Source organism: Glycine max, chromosome 18 (assembly GCF_000004515.6).
Source record: "Glycine max cultivar Williams 82 chromosome 18, Glycine_max_v4.0, whole genome shotgun sequence".
In the NCBI taxonomy this organism is placed as follows: Eukaryota; Viridiplantae; Streptophyta; class Magnoliopsida; order Fabales; family Fabaceae; genus Glycine; species Glycine max.
Window position 1 is genome coordinate 39,063,546 of NC_038254.2, and position 24,175 is coordinate 39,087,720.

Below are 24,175 nucleotides of genomic sequence, written 5' to 3' on the forward strand. Positions count from 1 at the left end.
AGCTCCTCTCATCCCCCCAAATTGGGATAGGTTTCACTAGTTTCCATTATATTTAATCCTCATTTTATCAAATCCAAATAATGAAACATAATAACATTATATTCCATCCCAACCTCTTCCACCAATCCAAACAGAGACTAAATCTAAAACAGCATAGGTATCATTACCCCCAATTTCAGTTTACCTCAATGAAATCACAATTCAGAATTGTTGGCAATTGCTCGGTCATCCCCATATTATATTAGAGAACAAGGAAGCTTTCAGTTTTCAACCAAGATTTACATCTATCAAATACTAATGAGGTTGTCCTCAAAATTATACACACACACACACACAGACACTGAACTTTGAAATTGGCTAGTATTAATTTCCATTATAAATTACAAACTGGAAGGAGACAATGAATTAGAATGCTTATCAATTCTTTCCGCATTTAGTGCTGCATTTTCAGTTCTATATTAATTTCCTTCTTTCCATTCCTCTTCATATCAGATTTCAGAGGGGTAACAAAATTCATCATGATGGAAAGAAAAGTACAAGGAGATGAGGAATATGAAGGATAATTGATCTCCCTTAGCAAAAGAAAATGCAAAGTAAAGCAGCAGAAAAACATCAATGGAGCAAAGCTACCAAGTCCCTTTACAGACAGAGCAAAGAGTATTTGAAGAGGAATCTACATGATATAGATTAGATCTCACATAATTAAGTGACAAAGAATTAAACATCTGACAAAGCGTTCGAGATTATCATTATATAATTGAAAAGACAGAAATTAGATGATGCCAATTAAATAGGGTAATCAAGAACTCACATCTGTAGAATTTCAATAAGGTATGACCAAACTTTTGGTAAAAAGCTTGTGGTTGCGCCACAACAAAGTTCTGAAACTACCTGAGGGAGCGACAGAAACTTGAGACTTACAATCCCTCTGGTTATACAGAATTGTTTGGTATTCATCATCAGCATTTCTAGTGAATTTCAGCATGAAGAAGTCTCCATTGTTAGACATGCACAATGGTAAAATCATTGATTTTTCTTCATAAGGACAAATATTAAGATGTAAATAACTAAAATTTATTAATTGAATCCAAGACTTGTCATCTCCAAACTTCCTCATCTGCCACAAGCAAAGATGAGTGTTGCTATCTTGCCAAACACACAGCGAGTCTCTAAAAACTCCAATATTTGTATCAAAAAAGCAAAAATCGTCCGGAAGAAACAGTGATCTGCAAGTCTCCTTCTCCAGGTCAACAGAAATAATTACGATTTCAGAATGAATGGTTTCTTTTCCCTTAATAACAACCCAATTAATGGTTCCACTCAGATACACTCCACCAACTTCAGGTAAAGTCCAAAGAACAGGAAAACCTTTAAGGTTTCTCCAACTATTGTCACCCACGCCAAAAACTTTCATCTCAGTCTTTTCAGATACATCAAGTGAGAGCATAGTCAACGCAATTGCTACAACCTTGTATTTGTCACTTGACGGATCATTGCCAAACCCAAACATTGTTCTACGACCGATGCCCGGGGAAAAAGACAGCGCTGACGATTCTCTGGATATCACCCTTGTCGCCTTGTTCCAGAAACAAACATGGTATCCTTCTGGTATTTCGCTAACCCCACAGTGCAACCCATTACATGAACCGACCAGATGGTAACCTGGCATGTTTGCGAAATTGAACAAGGACGTTTGAATTTGTAGGAAATGGAATAACGAACTTACATCACACGATTCCATGTGGATTTCAGGGATGGATTCGAGGCAGACATTTTTTATCAATTGAAGGTGTTCCAAATCGTCCTTCGCAGCAGATTTGCAAAGGTGCAATTTGATAAAATAGGGTTCTGACATCAAGGAGTTCCATTCCTTGCGCACACACTTGAATCAGATCAAAGGTTTCATGGGAAGATAAGACAAGATTTCCTCAATGATTTCGTTACAGAGGAGTGACGACCATGGTTTCTTCTCTGGTCGCATGTTTCTGTGGCTTTCAGCGAAGCGCCTAAACACTCTGAATCCAAATTCTGTACCTATCAAGACATGGACCTTCGTGAACAGTGCATATATATATATGTCCCAATGTTTCTAGGGTTTAACCCTTCGATAAATGAATATATTTTATTTCAGAGACAAATGTTTTTAATCTTTTAATAATTGCTGTAATAAAATTGGAAATAAATCAGGCGAAAGATGCAGGAGCTAAAAACAATTTCTTAACAAATTTAGTGCAATAAATCCTGATTTAAATACACATAACATTTTTTGTCCATTTGGGTTAAGAAAGAGAAGAAAGATTAGATATGTTTCTCACAGTTTTTATCATCAGATTCTTCGACATATTTTAAAATTTTATGACATATATTTAAGAAAAAGAAAAAAGAAAAATTAGATATGTTTCTCCCAATCATAGTCCATTTTAATAACTACAAATAATTTTTTATAATTACTAAAAACTATTATTGGAGTATATAATAATTTAAGAATATGCTATATTTTATAATTACTACGTAAAAATAGTTTGAAAATGGAATTAATAGAGTAAATGGGAAATAATGGGGTAACTGTGAGGAAATTTCGCATTTTTTTTACTAAATTACATAAAAGTAAAATATATAACAATGATCAATGAATGAATAATTAAGTAAAAGTTTTACAATAAGAAATTTTTCAGTAAAATAAAACTTTAAAAGGTTTTTAAACTATTATGACAGTGAAGTAAAAAAAAAAAAACTATTAACAAATAGATAAAAAAAACTTCAATAAATCTTTAGTTAGGTGAGAAGAGACTGACTATAAGGAAAAAGTTTCGTTTTAAAATTATTATAATAATAATAAACAAGAAAGTGGATGCGTAATTATTTTATATAATTAAATTATTTATATAAAAATAAATAAAACTTCAAAAGATAAATATTTTGTAATAAAATCCTGCCTATCCTGGTAGCTATCTTTATTACCAAAATCAAATAAACAAAACCTGATAACAATTACTGCTGGTAATGCTGCATATGGCCTCTTCAAAACTTACAATTCTTTCGAATCTTTCGTTTGCAAATTTGAGGTCTAAATCACTTTGCTTCTTAGTTGTTTAACATTTTGACAACATTTCACTCATGCTATATGTACTTTGATATAGTATTCTTTCAAAAATACCTGAAACCGGACATATCCACTCAAAAGCAGATTCCAGAAAAGAAAAAAAAAATCAATCATGCAAACACATAGATAGGAATTCTAATTGTTAAAGGGGGAAGCACAAACTAAAAGTGAATTACAGCCTTGGGAAGACAACCCTCAGTGCATCTGCCTGCAACTGGGGGATCATGCAAAGCATCAAGAGGACTCAAAGAATTAGCTCCCAGTTTTGCTAACACGTCTGCGCACTGATTTCCCTCATGGAGCTAGAGTGTGCTGCACCGCACACAAAGGCATCAACTTCTTGATAAGCCCAATCTCATTGCTATGCATGTTATAACACAAAGGCATATTATTACTCAAATGAATGAGGGTGAGTCGAAAAATTGTGGTTGCGGTTGCGGTTGTATTATGGTGAGTCCCAGTAAATATTCAAACAACGCAACCATGGTTTTAAATTGCAGTTGCGATCGTATTGTGGTGAGTCGAAAAATCATTGCATTGCATTGTGGTTGCAAACTGTAATTTAAACCTGTGCAAGCACAACAATGCTTAAATCTCAGCATATAAGATCTCTTGCCCTCCAACATGACCATATAAGCCCACAAGAAAGCTTCCATGGTGAACCCTACAAAGTCCTCCAAACCCTGCCCTAGGAGGGCTACCCATCATGCTACCATTTACCTTCAATGTCACCGCCCTTAAAGGAGGTCTCACCCAGCAAATCCATCTGCTTTGCTCATGCAAATTAACATGTTCCCCAACACACAACTTTTAGTATAATGCACAAGAGACTACACTTGCGCATGTCACTGAGTAGTTGTCCCCATCTCCTCCTCAAAATGCTTTTATTCCTAGCCCTCCAAATAACCCACAGCGTGATGGGAATTTGAATCCCATGAATCCACGTATGTTGTTGCACCCAGTCTGGCACTTGAGCATCAACCTTAGGCATAATCTATTTATCAACTCCCCTTGCCATGTGCCAACCAAAGCGCAGCAGCTTTGAGACAGAGAAATTATAAGACAATGAACAAGTCTCTAATACAATACCCTCCACCTTTTAGTTTATATTTTAAATTTAATTTCCAAACCCCACTCATTGTGTTTTTTTTTTTTAATTAACTGCACAGTTTCAAATACTATTATTTGAAGAATAATGATAATTGTATATTAAAAATTTCAACAATTATATAAAAAATATATTGTACTATTATGTTTTATATAATTAACAATTTTAATTGATTAATTGTCATACCATCTTTTTTACATATAATTCATGAATGTAATGAAATCTTCTATACAATTTTTTATTATTATAGAAGACGTGTATTGTATATGGTATTAGCGAAAATTACATATTAATAAATATTAAAACATTATAATACATGTACACTACAAATAATTATAAATGATAAATGAAATAATAATTATTAATTAATACCTTTAGTTCTAATCATTTTATTTTATTTTTGCATCAAATATTGTTATTTAAAAAAAACTAAAATTTACTAATATAATGAATGAATAGATAATAACCAATAAAAAATGTACAAATCCAAATACTGAATAATGAGACCAATGAAAATCATTATCTTTTCTCCGATACCAGAAAAAGGAAAACCAGTTAATCCATCATATTTTTCATTGATATTTTTTTAATGAGAGATAAATCCAAGAAAAAGAACAAACAAGAAACAAAGACTGAATCTGAAGGATCAAGAACCCTATAGCATCCTTCAGCTGCACTAGAGATTCTATGTCAGGACAGGAGGAGGGTAGAAACTCAGCTTCAGTAGAAGTACCAAGCTTAGTCAAAAGATCTCTGCACACATATTTTCCTCTCGCAACGTGTGTTGGATACTGAAATTTCACGATCTGGCCATGATTTCTTTTTTCTATCGAAAAATATTAATTTGTTAATTAGTTTTTTTATCTTAATGGTAAAAAAAAAGGTCATGAGGATAATCATGATTGACCATGTTGGGGAGATTAAGAGGTGGCACCAGCTATTTAAAAAAAAAAAACAAATCACCCTCTGGTATCTCTAAATTATTCCAATTACAACTGTGAATCCCATGATAAAGAGCCAGGATTTCAGCATGCAAGATATCTGTAGCACCACAACTACCATTGAAGCCAGCAATAAAACTTCCTTTCATGATCACGAATGATCCCGTCGAACCCAGCACAATGCTCCTTGCGTATCACGCTACCATCAATGTTTAATGCAAAAAGAGCCAACGGGGTTGCATAAAGATCAAGCCATATTTCATGACTTGTTCATGCAACCAGGGGAGTTATATTCGGCTTCATATTTCTCCAAACATCACGAGCATTTTGGTTTCCTCCGCAGCACTAATGCAACCCAAACACGTGCTAGAATCAGTAACCCGTCTTGTGATAGAGAATTGATGTAGCTAGTTGGAAGAGCAACATGGCATATCTGCCATTAAAAAAATGCATACAGCTAGCTGGAATTTTAGTCTTCCAAATTCAATCCAATATGACAGCTTTGGTGTCTTGCTATACGAACATCAAAGCCCCCATATTTCTTTGGTTGGGTATCATGCCCCCACTTAAGATGTGATTTTGGCACATTAATTTTTGTTGATGTGACACTTGAATTTTTTTTTAATACTATTCCAACAATGTGCATTCCATGGGCCAAGAGTGCTGCCAAAACTGAGTTTGCATCGGCGAGGAACCTTCATTTCCATCCAGCCAAGAGAGTCCACCTTCCATGGAACATTTTGAATCCCAAACATTTTCCCAAATTGTTTGCGAAACCAATTTGAGTAATATCTGAAATATCCGTTCTGATGTCCCCAGACAATCTCCGAGAAGCAAAAGCTCTAGACTTCTCAACACTAATTTTCAATCCACGGGTTAAGGCAATCAGGTCCGATCAATCCTGGAAAAAGTAATTTAATAAAATTAATTAAATAAAGAAATCACATGTTGAATTCTTTTTGACTATCCCAAAGTCAATCAAAATCAGTTTTAACATAAAAATTAGATTAATTTTTTTTTATAAACCACAAGTATATTTTTCATTATAATCATATTTAAGTTAGATAAGATTATTATGTGTGACACAATTTCTCCTCTAATATCTAATATTTAACGTAATTATAAATCCATAATTTGAACGTTATGTTTAGTTAAACTAGATTGAATCAGTTGAATGTTTACAAATTTGGATTTAATTGCCAATTTTTTGTTTTATTAAAATTTAAAAGTGAATTTTTCAGTCTTTTCAGTGTATATAGAAGTTTCAAACTATAGGCAAATGTCAGTTAATACCTTTAGATTAAGGAAATAAAAATTAAAGTTCTTAATGTCAATTAATTTTTTTTCTTTCTTTATAATTTTATAATTGTTTATATGTCTAACTTTTAATAAATAATAATTTTTATAAACAAAATTATTTTTATACAAAATTGAAATTAAATTTTTTTATTAGATGATGATAACCTTAATTGTTATTATAATAACAAGCACACAATTAATTTTACACAATTTTATACTAATTAACATTAACTAGTATTAGAGTAACAACATACAAAACTAATTTTATATAATTTTATACTAATTAACTTTAAAAAAATATATTTATATCGATGAAAATTTTCAAGAGAGCTGGATTCGTCCCTGTAACGCCAATACTCCCAAGCTACACATAACTAAGACCGTTATTTATTTTAAAAGGTTCAAGTGAGCTGATTTCCAATAGTTTTTATCATTATAAAGAATAATCTTTAAAGAGTTTTCTTTCATTATCATTCTTCATTTATAATAAGTAACTTATATATAACTATTATACTAAAATATGAAGGATGAGGATAGAGAGTGACTCTTCTAGAATTACTCTCACAGTTACTTGATCAATCCTTTTATCAGGATTAATTAAGAGTCACAAACCACATTTCACTCTTATTCTTGAGTTCAGTTGAATTCTACCAAATTCAATAGCATTGTTCTCATGAGAAGGGGAGTAATTACAAGCAAACCAAAAGATATAGTGGCTTAATAACATGCCCGTTGACACTTCGTAATGTGTCAATTGATTTAAACTTATTTGTTGAAGAAAAACTTAATAAAATAAGTAATTATTTTATTTTATTTTTAATGTGTTTGTCTAAATTACTTTTTACTTAAAATAAACATTTTTCTGCTTATTTGGATAAGCAAATCCTATTTACTTATTAAATAAGCATTTTTTGAAAGAAAGAAAAAAAAACTTATTCTAAAATTACTTATTTTAAGTTTTAAACAAAATGACCCATTATAAAGTCCATGAAAAGTAATTTCTCTAAAAACTAGAGTAACAAAGATAATCCAAAACTAAAAATTTCCGGGGAAAGCACATCCTCTAGTAAAATCCAAGATTTACTGTTAAGCGCTCGCTATTTGTTACAATGTATTACAGAAAATATTTCTTTTGTGCATATATGCATCGGGTATTAAAATACATCTGAATTTGAGTAGCATACTTTGTGTATATGTCCTCTGTACAGAAAAGCCAATAAGAAAATAAATGTGGTTAACACACTCAGTTATACATTTAAAAGGAGTATTTGAAGTCCAGAATCTTCATAAAAAATTCTTGTTGCCTTCTATACATTGGGGCTATGCACTCCCCATAGCCCACATTCCTCAAGCCTGAAAAGAAATGAATATTACAAGATACCAGTGTTTCTTTCAGGGAGTCAGAGAGTATAAAATTGTGTTTATATAAATAGAAGGAAAGCCACCTATATGATAATGAGAGTAATTCTTTTATATAAGCCAATAGAAGTTTAGCTCTGGTAGTAATTCAGCTGTAAAGTATCAAAAACAATGGACTGCAAACTGATGCTGAAAAACGGGCTCATCTTCCTGGGGCATAACTTCTATTTTTAGGCCAACATGAATTTCTTCCCTGTTTTTTAGGAAAAGTTATCAATTTATCATCTGTATATACTATATACAAGCATTCAAATAAATAGAAAAGCTTATCACCAAAACCCATTTACGACCTCATCTTCTGAGAATAACACGTTAAAACAATACAATAAGATGTGTGCACAACTCAAACTGAGTAATATATTAGTAAAATGTAATGCAGAGATGTGCACAACTCAAATTGATCAAGGACCTCAATTTAAGGTATAGTGAGGAGAATATGATGGTGGTGGTGGATGTAGCTTTACTTTTGGATCCTTACAATCGTAATCCACTTGGAAGAGTTTCCTATACAAATTAGCATTTATGTGTCCTTAATACTGAAAGCTCAACTATGTGAGAAGGACTTCTGCAATTTTTACCAGAAGGATAGGATATAAAAAGGAGTTATTGTGTGTGTACTCTAAAGAGAAATCTCTGGCAAAAGATTTTAACACTCACTCAGTAGAAATAAACGTAATTCATTGTTTTTCATCAGATGAATAGAAAGGTATGCACTTGGATCAAAGCAGCATTATAAGACAGTCCATTAAATTTATATATTTTTTCAAACCGAAACTGGGGGGCAACAGCAACTTACGTCAAATTTACTCTCCTTTAAGCTTTCCAATGACTCGGCAAGCTCAACTTGCTTTGAAGCAGTGGCTAGCAGGGCCTAACATGAGCAGAAAACTCAATCAACACAATACTGTAAAATCTCTAAACATGAAACCCAAAGTGAACAATTGTGGTAGATTGGCACTACCTTCTTTGTTTTTTGCAAGTCATATTCTATACATTTTATGCGACTCAATGACTCTTGAAGAATATCCTCTTTTTCAGGAGGAATTGTATTAGGTTTATTAGCCATCTCAGTTACCACTGCCTCTAAATTCTGAATTCTTTGCCAAAGTGGCTCTTTTATCGCCGGAGTCATTAATTGTTCCTCGGAATTGGATTGAGCCGATTTGGTTTTCTCATGGCTTCTTGGTTGGTTGTCTACAGAGCGAACCACAAAACATTTCCCCAATGCCGCAAATACTACATAAATACAAGTTAACAATTTGACTGCGATTTGAGCCAAAATACTTATAATATATGGAATTGGCTTCTCCTGTAGTCTTCTGAGATAATTGTTGTTTGAATCACCTATCAGATTCACCAATTTTTACATTTAGTATAGAATACAAAATTCTCCTTACTAGAAAAGGAAACAAAATGAAGATTCCAAATGCCTCAAACTAGTGATAAAGTTGTGAGATACAACTTTCAGCAACAAATAATATGAAGGATAAAATATGTTTTTTGTCCTTATAAAATTATTAAAGTTTGGATTTCGTCCCTACAAAAAATTTCATCCGTTTTTTATGCAAGCTCCATTGGAGCTTGTAGGCTTAGGATCTTCTTCATCAATGGATTCCTTTGCTTCTTAGAAGATGAATGGCAGCAGAATGAAGAAAGGGAGAGAGAGAGGAGACGCCACTTCAAGGAGAAGATAAGTCTAGAAGAAGCTCACCACCATAGGAGGCCATGGATAAGAGCTTGGAGGAAGAAGGAGATGAATGAAGGGAGAGGGAGAGAAGAGCACGAAATTTTGTGCTCTAAATGAGCTTTGAAATCTGAAGTTTAATATTTAAATCATCAAAGTTGAAAAAAATGCACACACATGACCTCTATTTATAGCCTAACTATCATACAAAATTGGAGGGAAATTCAAATTTCACTTGAATTTGAAATTGAATTTGTGGAGCCAAACTTTGGAGCCAAAATTTCACTAATTATGATTAGTGAATTTTAGTTATGGTTCAGCCCACTAATTCAAGATCAATTCCAAGATTCTCCACTAAGTGTGCTTATGTGTCATGAGGCATGAAAAACATGAAGGACATGCACAAAGTGTGACTATATGATGTGGCAATGAGATGTAGTAAACAAATGTTCACCTCCCCCTCTAAAATTTAATTGGATTGGGCTTCTACCAATTCAATTAAATTTATTTTCAACCGCAAACATCAAATATCCACTTAGTGCATGTGAAATTACAAAACTACCCCTAATACAAGAACTAGTCTAGGTGCCCTAAAATACAAGGGCTGAAAAATCCTATATTTCTAGGGTACCCTACCTACATTATGGAGTCCTAAAAACAAAACCCAAAAATAATGAAACCTTAATCTAATATTTTCAAAGATAAGCGGGCTCGTACTTAGCCCATGGGCTCGCAATCTACCCTAAGGCTCATAAGAACGCTAGGGCCTTCTCTTGCATCTGTGGCCCAATCTACTTTGGAGTTTTTCTATCCAATGCCCTTGCGGGGTAGGATTGTATCATTCCCTCCCCCTTGAAAAGGATTTGACCTCAAATCCCGAGGTTCTTGAAACTGGACTTTTTTCCTCAACACCTGTATAAAGAACAAAAACATATGTATTATTGGTGTTTAGTATGTTGAAGTAAGGTAAGGTCTGAAAACTCATTTCCTGGGCATCTTTCCATGAAGGAACATGGTTCCTCACCAACTCAATGAGTGGTGCTACAAGAATAGACAAATATGGGGCAAACCTTTTGTAAAAGTTTGTTAAGATTTGGAAGCCCCAAATTTTTCTTACACTTGGTGGAGCGAGCCACTCAGGAATGACCTTTATTCTCTTAGGGTTCATGGGAACCCCTTGATCACAATTTAAAAAATTAAGAAAAGTAAAGCAATAAAACATACCTTTTTCTGTATTTTCATGTTGATTATTCCTACCAAAAAGTATGACAAACCTAAGGTGTCCCATATGAGTGCCTAAGTTTGTATTGAAACTAAAAATAAGAACAAACCTACCTAATGAGTCCCTATATACACAAATCATGAAGATGTTGGATGCATGAGTGATTTTACAAAAGAGTGTTGCACCACCCAAAGCATTCATCACACCACCTATTTTAGGGATTTGGTGCCTAATAATACCTATTTTGGGCACCAACAAAGCACAAGGATTTAATCTCTTGCGAACCAAACCCTCATCCAACAACTCCTTTACTTGAGGAATAAACTCAAGCCTAAGAGATGTGGCAATGCTAACAAGTGTCTTTTTACAAAGGAGAAAATGTGGAGGTTGTCTAAGAAGGGAAATTTCTTTAATATTTGTCTTTATTTCAAAATGTCTTTCCTTCTTAGCTAACCTCTTGGAGGAGACATTTACCTCCTTACACTCCTCCTTAACCATTAAAGGTTGTCCTTCTTCTTGGGGGTAGATCTCTTCACTAGATTCTTCCCCTTTTGCTTCTTCACTTTTACTAGAGGAAGGTGAAGTAGTAGTCTCATCTTGGCTACTATAAATGTCTTGGCCCCTCATAATCATGGTTTTCTTGGTGGGGCATTGAGAAGTAATGTGTCCTCTTCCAAGACATTTAAAGCACTTCATGGAGCTAGTCTTCTCTTGCATACTAGCCTTAAGGGGTTGCTTTTCTATTGTCTTCCCTTTATCATCTTTGGGCTTAGAAGGTCTCACCCTTAAGATTCCTTGACCTTGGTTTTTCTTTGGATAAGAGTGAGAGCCATAAGATTTTGAAGTAGACTTCCTTTTAAGTTGTTGCTCTACCCTTATTTCCTAATCTAAATTAGCCTCTACATTTTCCTTCCCATGGAAGTATGAGAGTTTAATGTTAACCTCTTGAGGCTTTCTTTCATTTTCTCTCCTATGGGAGTGAGGTCTAAGATGTGACCTATGCCTTCCTTCATAATAGTCACGAAGTTCTTCACTTAGGCTCTTGCAAGAGTTATGACTACTATAGGAGACATGTTTTTCTCTTTTCATTTCTTTCCTTATTTTTCTTCTTTCTTCCTCTCTTATTTTCTCTCTTTCATCTTGACTTATTTCTTCCACTCTTTTTTTACCTTTTTCTTTTCTCTCTTGTTTTTCTTTCCACAACTTAAGGGATCTCAACTCATCTAATATCTTATACAAGGGGTCCTTATGAGTAGAACCCTCACCATTAACACTAGATGAAGAATGAAGACTCATGTTGGTTCCTAAGTTATGGTTCTTTCTTATTGGGGGTTTGAAAACAAAAGGTAAAATAAACTATGGTTGAAACTAGCCAAAATAAACACTAAAAGAGGTGTGAAAGATAAGGTAAAAACTAATTGGTAAAAGGTAAGTTATCTAGGCGGTTTGACAATGGAGGGTAAAGGAAATAAGCTATGAAAATAAGCAAGAAATTAAAGTGCAAGAAATGCAAACTAGGCGGATCCTAGGAGTGTTTGGATGACCTCATTTAAGGTTCCCAACAAAACACTCACTATCCTAAGGGGAAATTGCCTAAAATTATTACACACAAATGGAAGTAGGGTGACCTAGCGGAGGCTCCCAACTTACTTCCAATGAAAGACCTTTTTGTTACAAAATTTGAAAGCAAAGCAAATTGCCAATTACAAAATTACAAAGAAAAAAGTCCTCAATTGTGGTGGCTATTCTCTCTTTAGTGTTTCACTCAATTTGGAGTGCTTCTTAGTCCAATAGCTCTTAAGGTGGTTGGCCCCTTGCTTCTTGACTCAAATTCTTCAAGATATGGCACCAATCCTCCTTTCCAATTCCCTATATGGCAACTCACAAGCAAGGAAACAAAGAGACAAGCAATAACCAAAGACAAAAAAAAATGAAATGAAAGCTAAACCAATAGAGTTTTAACAAGACAAATTTCCAAGGATTATTCAACAATTAAAGCAATGAAAAGCACAAAAAAGTAAGCTAGGACTCAAAGAGAAACCTAGAATGGCTCTAGAGTAGAGTAGAAAAACTCTAAAAAAAAAGACTCAAGAAACCTCTAGTTTTGGCACTTGTTTTCACAATAATTTTCAATTGAAATTTCAGAACTAGGATTGTATAAAATAGGCACCAATTATAGAACAAATTTTGAGCCAAAACAACAAGCACACTTTCCTTTCACTTTTCTTTTTTTTTCCTGGACACTAATTTTTCTGCCAACTTGTGAGATTTTTATTATTTTTTCCTTTAATCCAAATCGCTTGGTTCTTTTTTTATAATTTTGGTCCAGATGTCTAGAAAATTTAGTAAAAGTTTCAGCTCAAAAAACGTAGTGACCAATTCCCAGTAATTTATACAAGTTCGTATGTTCAAGTTGCCAGCACCAGCGATTTCAACCTAGAAATCAAGAGTAGTGTTTATGTTGCTTAAGGCTTGGATAGTTACAATTTGTGTTTGCTTATGCTCAATTATCTTGAATAACACAATTCAAGAGAGCTTAAGACTTATTTTATTCACAAATCCAGCCACAACTCAGCACCACAACTCAACTTCATCATAGGCATCATGTAGGAATCTTAGAAAACAAAAAAGAGTTCAACAACAAGACTACTTCTAGGAATTGATTTAGAACATGTTATGAACTAAATAACATGCATGAATTAGACTCAAAATTCAAAAGATAGGCTAAGAATGACAAGAATACATGAACAAATGTATCTAGAATTCAATCAAAAAAATAAAAATTCAACACAAACTTAGAACATAATGTGACAATTACTATGACTAAACATGACTCTAAGACAAAATGGATTAAGTGATTTACACTTAGATTTTTGTGTTTTTTTTTCTAATCAATATTTTGGAAGAAAATTTAGATCTAAGGTTCAGCACATGAATATTATGAATGAAAAATGATAGAACCTAAAATCAACACAAAAACAAGATTCAAGAGTAGATCTACAAAATTTGAACCATAGAAATGCAAGAACAAGTGTAGATCTAAGATTTAATCGGTTTATTTTTTTTTTTAATATACTCTAAACAGAACCAAACCACAAGACAATGGAGGATATACATGGAGAATAAGATGAAGAACAAGGAATTAAAGAGAATTCACCGAACAAAAAGATAGAGGAAGCAAAAGAACATCACCTAGATGAAGATGCTCTTGATACCACATGATGCAAGCTCCATTGGAGCTTGTAGGCCTAGGATCTTCTTCATCAATGGATTCCTTTGCTTCTTGGAAGATGAATGGCAGCGAAATGGAGAAAGGGAGAGAGAGAGGAGACGCCACTCCAAGGAGAAGTGAGTCTAGAAGAAGCTCATCACCATAGGAGGCCATGGATAAGAGCTTGGAGGAAGAAGGAGATGAATGAAGGGAGAGGGAGAGAAGAGTACGAAATTTTGTGCTCTAAATGAGCTTTGAAATCTGAAGTTTAATATTCAAATCATCAAAGTTGAAAAAAATGCACACACATGACCTCTATTTATAGCCTAAGTGTCACACAAAATTGGAGGGAAATTCAAATTTCACTTGAATTTGAAATTGAATTTGTGGAGCCAAACTTTGGAGCCAAAATTTCACTAATTATGATTAGTGAATTTTAGTTATGGTTCAGCCCACTAATCCAAGATCAATTCCAAGATTCTCCACTAAGTGTGCTTAGGTGTCATGAGGCATGAAAAACATGAAAGACATGCACAGAGTGTGACTATATGATGTGGCAATGGGGTGTAGTAAGCAAATGCTCACCTCCCCCTCTAAAATTTAATTGGATTGGGCTTCTACCAATTCAATTAAATTTATTTCCAACCACACATATCAAATATCCACTTAGTGCATGTGAAATTACAAAACTACCCCTAATACAAAAACTAGTCTAAGTGCCCTAAAATTCAAGGGCTGAAAAATCCTATATTTCTAGGGTACCCTACCTACATTATGGAGCCCTAAATACAAGGCCCAAAAATAATGAAACCTTAATCTAATATTTACAAAGATAAGCGGGCTCGTACTTAGCCCATGAGCCCGAAATCTACCCTAAGGCTCATAAGAACCCTAGGGCCTTCTCTTGTATCTCTGGCCCAATCTACTTGGAGTTTTTCTATCCAATTCCCTTGCGGGGTAGGATTGCATCAGATTTCATCCTCATAAAATTATAATGTGCCATTTTTTGTCTTGGAGCAAAGTTTGCTTGTATCCAAACCTACGATGATGATTTTTTACATTGATTATACATATAACCAATGTAAATGTAACTTTTTCTACATCAGTTATGCATATAACTAGTGTAAAAAAGTTATACACATAGATTTAGATTGCTCTTTGCCAAAAAATGTCATATTATAATTTGGCTTAAATATGTTTTTTATCCTTAATAAATACTCGATTTATGTTTTTGTTTCCTAATAAATTTTTGCTTTGTGTTGAGTCCTTAATAAAATAACACTTTTATTTTTATCCTAGATATTTTGTGTCTCTGATAAATTAAAAAAATCTTGTGTTTGCTTCCTAATAAATTAGCAAATTTAGTTTTAGTCTGTATTAACAACAAATGGGAAATATTTATCATGGAGCAAATACAAAATTTGCTAATTTATGAGGGGCTAAAAATAAATGTCAAGGATCAAAAGTAAAATTGTTTTATTAAAGACTCATTGCTAAACAATAATTTATTAGGGAGTAAATCCAAAATCGAATATTTATTAAGGATCAAAAACATATTTAAGCCTTATAATTTTATGAGGATAAAAACAGACAAAAAATTTTGCAGGGACAAAATCCGAACTTCACGAATTTTAGAAGGATAAAAAACATATTTGAGCCTAATATTAAACTACACACATACACACTAAGATTTCAATTGAAGTCTCTGGCACTAAGAAAAACAAAGTAACAAATATCAATCCCGTACTTGAAACACAGATTTCCCTAGGAACTTCCATCCCATCCTGACCTCTCATTCTGTGGGTGTGACTTGGTTAAGCATGGACAAAATGAAATAATTTGCCTAACAAATTTAAACTACATGTTTCTCCTTTCATGCTCTCATGGCTAAAGTCAGGCATCTAAACCAATATTGTTCACAGGTTACACCGCAAGTTCTATTATCATCATTTATAAGCCATAAAACAAGTTCATCCTCTAATAAATATATGCAAAAAGAATGAAATAGAGATCAACCCCTAATTAGAAGAAGAAGAAAAAGAAGTTGTGATAAGGAATCACATACTTATTGAATCAACATCCCCAACAACTTCTCTGGCAGCATTTAAAGGCTCAAGTACATTGCCGGTAGGTGCAGAGTCTCTCATCCTTTTCTGAAATATGGTTCCATATCATATGAGTTGCAGATAACCTATAGTTCAGCAAAAGTTCAAAGATAAAAGACTATAATCACACAAAAGGAGAAATAGACAAGTTCCTCAAATTTATCTTCTAGGGAGCATTTATACAAGCGTATATGGATTTATGGAAATGACTTGTGTGACCTTAGTTATTGTAAGTTTTCTTTAGCTTATTAAAATAAGCTTCATGGAGAACCTAATCCAAATAAACTCGTTTTAACTTGTTTCAGTAAACTCCAAAGTTAAACTTGTAAATAAGCACTAATTTGATCAGAGCTTATAGAATAAGTTCTTAATTAAATAGTTTACCTAAGAGTTCCCTTAACCATCTTAAGTAGTAAATGTTATAGACTTCCACTTTTGTTCTGCATCATTTTGTTTATTTCAATTAAGTTTAAAGTTTAATCAATCAAATCCTAAAATTTTTAAATTTGGCATCTATGGTATTACATAGACATATCTCTATCAAATGGCTTTACTGGTATGGAGCCCAAGAAAATAGCCTATTAACCATCAATTTATTCAGAGAAACCCAATATAAAAATAACCAATTGAATATTTAAGCTACTAATTTCTATTTTATTTGAAATCTATTTCTTTTGGTTTAACTTATCCTCAACTTTTTTAAATGGCATAAAAATTATCCCAAATGACAGACTAAGCTGAAGTGGGAACCAAGAAAGTGCTTTACTAACCAACTTCATTCAAAGAAACTGAAAGACAAAAGGTAAGATGCAGAACCTCAATGTTCAACAAGAAAGAAAACAAATCTGTTTTTCTTGAATTTAACAGATATCTATAGCTTTGGATAAGCAAACCATTAAGATTCACATGCTAATATCAAAATGAAATAGTATCTACACAAACTCAAAACCGATGAACAGTAGCATCAACCACCCCCCATTTTGTTCCCTAAATCACATACATACCTTCATACTACAGTTTTGACATCCACAACCATAATTTGGTAGCACTGTGATGAAATTATTCTTGGTGTGATAATAAGATGACATGTGTACAAATATACATAACACTACACCTATAGTAATAGAATTCCTTTTCATTTGGATCAGTTCTGTCTTCATTGGTTTCACTAAAATAAGCTAAGGGTTACCACATCATTCCTTTGCCTTACAATCATGGGTAAGAAACGAATACTGGTGAATTTTTGTTCATGGCAAATAGACATGGTAGTTGTTAATCACATTTGCAATTCTTTCGGATTTTGAGATATTGAATGCTCTATATTCTAGATTTTTTTCAATTTGTTGTGAATGTAAATTTAGAGAGGGTGAGCTTGAAATAAGTGTAAATATAGAGACATGCTACAAACCTCAGGATTTACAGTGTAACTTACAAATGACCTACTTTCAAGTATCAACAAAGGACCACTAGCAAGAATCAAAATGATCTTTGTATTCTAGATTGATTGAATTTAAAAGTAGTCCATTTTCAACATGCAATGAAGTGCTCTACTGAAATGCACAGACAACATTTTGATGCACATTGAATTTTTCATTTTCAAATTGTACAATTTTTTTTATTTTTAAAAATGGACTAGCATTTACAGGATTCTACTGGAAATTTACTTGATACCAGTGTTATCAACTGCAGATCACAAACATGGTGGAAAGCCAATAATCTGCTATATCATATAACAGATAGCATCATGGATAACTAGAGGAAGTCGCATAGCAGCTGAAATATATGATATATATCGTGAATGCATACAAAAAAAATTTATGCAAATAAAAATAAAATGCACAAAATTTGGCATCATATTAACCCAAATTCAATTAACATAGTCTCTAATGGAGGATATTACTAATTATACCATTGGTTAATTGTTTTTTTTTGCACAGCAAAAATCAATATATTATATATGAAATTCAGTACTAGGTGTACTGAAGATACAAAGATAAAAGCAAGACAATTACAGTCTGCATCCCATTAGGAGAGACCGAAGGCAGCCCACAAAAATACAAACCCATCCCCTCTAGGAAAAAACATCCTTTAGATTGGTTGACCAGAAAGTAAAATGCATATTGAAGTCCTTCTCCACACATTTTAGCCAGGACCAGGTGTGGAACAAGGCATCATCCATGACCTTTTCAGGAGTGAACGGCTGGTTCTTGAAAAGCATGGCATTTCTATGATACCAAATGGAGAAGGACAGGGTTAGCCACAGAAATTCCCATCTTTTGTTTGTCCTAGCTTTGCTATTCCACTGGGTGAATTGTAAAAAGTGATTCTTTGGATCTATGGAATGAGGACCCACTCTATTAACCCATCTCATTGTCTCCCACCAAAGACTCCTAGTCTTTTCATAGTTGAACATAAGATGATAAATCGATTCTTCTTCATGGTCACATAGAGGACAGCTATAAGACGACATTGTGACCTGTCTCTTTCTGAGATTGTCCCTAGTAGGAAGTCTATTTTTGAAAAATCTCCAAGAAAAAGCACTCACTTTTGGAGGAATTTTCAATTTCCACATACTTTTAAGAACATTGTCTTCACTATCACTATGGTGAGACTCCTGCAGCACTTTGTAGGCAGATTTTGTTGAAAAAATTCCATTAGTATCTGGCTTCCAGCAAAGGAAATCTCTGCTGGATTGGTGAATGTGAGTAGAATCGATCTCAGCTAGGAAATCAGCTGCCAAGTGAATTTCATGATCAAAAAAGTCCCTTCTCCATGATAACTTCCATTCCCACCTACCCTCCACAAAATCTCCCATAGAATTGATTGATGAATTCTGCTGTTTACTTATTAAATATAATTGGGGATATTTTCCTTAGAGATTACAGTTGTCCTCCATCCATTTATCCTTCCAGAAACTGATACTGGACCCCCTTCCCACCCTCCATTTTAAATTATCAATAAAACAGTCATTGTGTTGCTGCTGAAAGATGCTCTTCAAATCCTGCCACCATTGGGAAGTGAAGTTCCTCCTTCCACCCACCATACTTAGAGATTAAAATTCTAGACCAAGGTTGGTCATGATTATTAGCCAACTGCCACCCCCATTTGCCAAGTAAAGCTTCATTAAATAAAGATAGGTCTTTAATCCCTAGACCCCCTTTGTTCTTAGGAAGACAAACTTTGTCCCACTTCACCCAAGGAATCTTGTTGGCCTCTTGGTGACCTCCCCACAGAAAATTTCTCTGGATGGAGACAATTTTTTGCACCACTTTTTTGGGGATCCTAAAGAAGGATAAAAGGCAAATAGGTAAGGCTGAGAGGACAGAATTAATAAGGGTGATTCTGCCCCCCATTGATAGAGTTCCTTGCTTCCATTTTGCAAGTTTGACTTCAAAATTCCTTACAATAGGCTGCCACACAATCCAGCTCTTAGAGGACACCCCAACTAGAATTCCAAGGTAAATAAAAGGAAAATCCATAGTACTGCAGTTAAGGAATTGGGCAGCTTCCCTGCACCAGCTTACAGATTTACCCAAACAACCAAAGTGACTTTTAGAGTAATTTATCTTGAGGCCAGATGCCTCCTCAAAGCACCTCAGAACACATTTTAAGGTTCTAACATTATGCTTAGTAGCATCTCCAAAAAACAGGGTATCATCAGCATATTGGAGGATGTTCACTTCTTCTTTTAAGGATCCCACTATGTAGCTTCTGAACAGATTTTTGGACACAACTGACCTCATCAAACCTGTGAGACCTTCTGCTACAATATTGAAGAGGAAAGGTGCAAGAGGATCACCTTGCCTTAGACCTCTCTTAGGGGTAAACTCCTTAGATGGACTCCCATTAACTAAAATGGATATGGTTGCAGTAGTTAGACAACCATTTATCCATTTCCTCCACCTTTCACAAAATCCCATCCTCATGAGCATGTAGTCAAGAAAACCCCAAGAAACCGAGTCATATGCCTTTTCAAAGTCCGCTTTGAAGACCATGCAAGGTTTACTTCTAGATTTGGCCTCAGCTATAGCCTCATTGGCAATTAAGACACCATGAAGAATGTGTCTCCCCTTCATAAAAGTCGTTTGCCTTTCATCTATAAGGTGAGGTAATACAGCAGCCAACCTCTTGGCCAAAACTTTTGCCAGAATTTTATAGACACACCCTATAAGGGAGATGGGTCTATAATCATTGAAAGATTGAGGGTCATTAATCTTTGGAATGAGGGCTATAAAGGAAGCATTAGTTCCTTTTGGAAAGGATCCATTGATATAGAATTCATCCTTGAATCTCATGATGTCTGTTTTCAAAATCTCCCAAAAGTGTTTAATGAAATTAAAATTCAAGCCATCCGGGCCAGGGCTTTTGTCCCCCCACAATCCCAAACTGAAGATTTGATCTCCAATTCATTAAATCTGGACAATAGGATTTCTTTGTCTCTTAGATCTAGAGAGGAGAAGAAAACACCATCCAGTGTTGGCCTGTTAGAACATTCCTCCAGAAATCTGTCTTTGAAACAAAGGACAGCTGCATTTTTAACCCTGCAAGGTTCATGAATCCACACACCATCCATGAAAATACCTGGTATAGCATTTTTTCTTCTTCTATGGTTGATCAATCTGTGAAAATAAGTAGAGTTGCTGTCCCCTTATTTTAGCCACTTAACTCTAGCCTTTTGTCTAAACATAGATTCATATGCATAAGCTGCCTCCCACAATTGGACTTGAAGAGATTTCTTAAGAGTGACTTCCACTTGGGATAGAGGTCTGTCATTTATACCATTCTCCAAAGCATTCAGCTCCTTTTTAATCATAATAACTTTTCTAGCATTAGCTTCACCATTTGTTAAACTCCACTGCTTTATGCACTATTTGAGGAGTTTTATTTTATGATTCAGAACATATCCTCCCCATCCTGGAGGATGATAATTGCCCCATTGCCGCTGAACTAGTTGCTGAAAGCCCTTGTCCTTCAACCACCAATCCATAACCTTGAAAGGTTTTGGCCCCCAATCTATGTTCTTTGACTTCAACAAGATGGGGCAGTGGTATGAAAAGTCTCTGTCAAGCACATACTGTGTAGAGTCAGGCCACTGCAGCAGCCAATCATCTGATATAAGGAACCTGTCCAGTCTACTCATAGCACTGCCATTAGGTCTGCACCAAGTGAATCTTCTCCCAACAGACCTAACATCCTCTAAGTTCATGTCTGAAATCCAAGCATTGAATTCAGAAATGCTAGGATCCACACTTACAGACTGGGCTGAGCTCACCCTCTCATCTTGGTGTCTTATAGAATTGAAGTCACCTAATACACACCACATGGCTGCTTGTGAAGCTGTCTTCAACTGCAGGATCTCTTCCCATTGCTGCCTCTTTCTTTGAAGTTCACAGGGTGCATAGACATTGATTATGGAAACCCTTTTGTTGTCCTTAATTCACTTCCCTTCCAAAAAAATAAACTCATTCCCTACTTCCTTTCTGTCTACTATATAAGAGTCATTGTTCCATATACATAAGAGGCCACCAGCAGAACTAGTTGCAGGAGCAAACTCCGAGGAAACATCACAGTCAGCCCATAAATACTGACATAGTTTTCTATCAATAGACTCCATTTTTGTTTCTTGGATGCAAAGAACATCAAGATTGTTAGTCAAAGTGAGCTTTCTAATGGCTGACCTTTTAACAGCCCCACCCAAGCCTCTAGAATTAAAGGTTAAAATATTCATGAGGCAAGAGTATTCCTTCCCATCATAGCTGGTGAAGCTACCGCATCCTCGCTAAAGTGACCATCAAAAGTCAAACCCAGGTGTCTAGCTACTTCATGGTGGAAAACCTCCTCATCCTCTGCAAGAGCATTGGTGAAACTGGTTGAAGAAATAGGGCTGAGACAGGTCTGGGTCTGAGGTGTAACGACATCAGCTGGGTGGACCCCCCCTGACACATCATCTTCCCTATAGATGAGGCCACTATCTGCAATGTCCAGAGGTGATGACTTATTGTCATTCCTACTGGTCTCAGCAATCTTTGTGTGGCCCGAATACCTACTTCCTGCACCCACCTTTTTTTTAGAGTACACCTTGAGGTTATGGGTAGTTACTTCTCCAATTGATTCTGGGCCTTTAATATTCAGGCCCAAATTCTGCATTACCCCTTTTGGCCCCCTATTGTGAATGCTATTATTCAAACCGTGACTCACTTTAGTTGGGGAATTTAAACTTGTATTGACCGCAGGACATAGGACTGGAGTAATATCCTCTGGGCTATATTGAAGGACCCTAAGGTCAGCGCCTTTGACTATGTCATCTTCCTTGGGGCCAGCGTCTTCTTTTTCCTTAATCGGCAATGTCTTCTGAGCAAGGGAGGAGATCCTACGAGCCTCCATTCTGCTTCCATGCAAAGGCTCTGTGAGAGGACCGTTGAAGACCTCCTGTTGCGTGGCGCAGTGTAGCAGGCTCATAGCATGAAGCGGCTCCCGCTGGTGAGGTGACACGTCTCCATCAGAGGAGACCTCGGAATCCGCACACCATAGATTGATGTCGTTGGTCCACCTTCGCCGCTGCCCGTCCCTCCTGTATTCCGACGAGGCTCCGTCAGGGACGCAAGTAATGGAATCTTTGTTGGAATCCTCCATTACCATCGTGAACGATGATGGCGGAAAAGTCTCTAACTCCGGCCGCCACCCTCGTTTTCCGATAGGTCGAGCTACCTCCTCCCTCAGAAACAAGTGATGCTCGTTGTCATTAACCATAGCCATCATCGATTTGGAGAAGATTGGTTTCTCCTTTGTGCGAATCAGAATCCGCGCGACGTCAAGCCTCGAACGGTCCGCTGTCTCCTCGTCGAGGTCAACAATCTCTCCAAATGTCGAAAGCAAGGTCTGAAAGTGCTCTGTGTCCTATATCTCCAGGGGAACACCCCAGATATGAATCCATATCAGCCTAAATTCAGTCTTCATCTCCGGCGTCCATTTCTGGATTGAAAAAATGGTTGACTCTCCGTTGGATTGTTCTCTGCGGTTGAGTTTGTCTGCTTTAGCCTCGTCCATATCTTAAAGGATAATGGTGTCGTCCCCCCAGTATGATACCTTCACATCCATACCTACCATCTCCTGAACCTCATCCACCGCCTTCTCAAACATACCTCTATTTTTTAAACGGCCCACCCAGAGATTATCCAACCAGCTAGTTTTGTCCTTCCCAGTTTGAATAACTACGGAAACATCAGGAACTTCTGGTCCCTTCTTCCCCATCAAAGGCATCGTAATCTCCTTCTCTTTCGTCTTATGGTCGTGCTTGACAGCTTCAGCGTACGATTTCATACTAGTGGAGGTCGTACTGTTGATTCTGGCTTGTTTGGGTTCCATAGGATTCATGGATACCTTCCTTACTCGAACCACTTCACCCCCTGTTCTTCCCACTTCCCTTTTACCTCTTCTCTGAAACTTGGGTTTGTTGACAAACAACTTCTTCCCTTCTATGTAGATTTTGTTATCCAGTTGTCTCTCCAACCAACCTGCGTCCTCCACGCCTTTGAAGCGGACAAAACCATAACGTTGACCCTGTTTATTCTTTGATTGAGGTATAAACACCTCCCACACTTTTCCCCACTCCTGGAATAGATTCCAGAGGTAAGTTTCATTCACAGAGTCTGGGAAATGAGAGAAATAAAAGGATGTTATGTCCTTATTATTTCTCCATGATAGAGCTCTGTGTTTCTCTCCTATCAGATGAGCGTGAGTAACATTTTGTGTTACATCAAAATTAATTCCTAGTCTCTAATGCATAATTTCCACCTACAAAAGTTGTTCAAGCAAGGCATAATGTATGAAAAACACAACACCTGATACTAAAGATACTTGATTTGACCATGAACCTATAAAAACATGAGACTCTCAAAAGTACAAGAAAATATTTGCATTGGATTGGTCAAGGCTCCAATCACTAGGATTAGATATTAGCAAGCTGGAGAGGTCAGATTATTGTCAGCTCTATGTCATAACATAAATCAGTCATAATCTTTGTTTCACTTCCTTTCAATATGGCACTGCGCAAAATACTTTTAAAAAAAGTATAAAATGTGTA

General features: G+C 35.5%; 3 protein-coding genes across 3 annotated transcripts; all 3 read right to left on the minus strand.

The window, feature by feature from the left end:
* Window positions 1–823: 823 nt before the first annotated feature.
* On the minus strand, window positions 824–1,669 carry LOC112997633 (F-box/kelch-repeat protein At3g23880). The gene has a single exon (XM_026126880.1). It carries the CDS (start codon window positions 1,667–1,669, stop codon window positions 824–826), a length of 846 nt encoding a protein of 281 aa, XP_025982665.1.
* Window positions 1,670–7,945: 6,276 nt separating this feature from the next.
* LOC121172722 (phosphatidylinositol/phosphatidylcholine transfer protein SFH9) lies at window positions 7,946–16,255 on the minus strand. Its single transcript, XM_041011922.1, has 4 exons — window positions 16,053–16,255; window positions 8,832–9,214; window positions 8,667–8,741; window positions 7,946–8,063 (listed from the first exon to the last, which is right to left on the minus strand). The coding sequence occupies exons 1-4, from the start codon at window positions 16,132–16,134 to the stop codon at window positions 8,013–8,015; spliced, it is 591 nt and encodes a 196-aa protein (XP_040867856.1). The 5' UTR covers window positions 16,135–16,255; the 3' UTR covers window positions 7,946–8,012.
* A 1,908-nt stretch (window positions 16,256–18,163) lies between these two features.
* LOC121173952 (uncharacterized) lies at window positions 18,164–18,907 on the minus strand. Its single transcript, XM_041011810.1, has one exon. The coding sequence runs from the start codon at window positions 18,905–18,907 to the stop codon at window positions 18,164–18,166; it is 744 nt and encodes a 247-aa protein (XP_040867744.1).
* Window positions 18,908–24,175: the final 5,268 nt, after the last annotated feature.

Bases quoted from the DNA above. Each gene is read 5' to 3' on its own strand.
- LOC112997633 (XM_026126880.1), bottom strand. From the start codon at position 1,669: ATGCCAGGTTACCATCTGGTCGGTTCATGTAATGGGTTGCACTGTGGG.
- LOC121172722 (XM_041011922.1), bottom strand. From the start codon at position 16,134: ATGAGAGACTCTGCACCTACCGGCAATGTACTTGAGCCTTTAAATGCT. The intron at 9,215-16,052 runs GTATGTGATTCC...TGAATCTGATAG, and splicing joins TGGGGATGTTGATTCAATAA to GTGATTCAAACAACAATTAT. The intron at 8,742-8,831 runs GTAGTGCCAATC...TGCTCATGTTAG, and splicing joins ACTTGCAAAAAACAAAGAAG to GCCCTGCTAGCCACTGCTTC.
- LOC121173952 (XM_041011810.1), bottom strand. From the start codon at position 18,907: ATGGGAGATTTTGTGGAGGGTAGGTGGGAATGGAAGTTATCATGGAGA.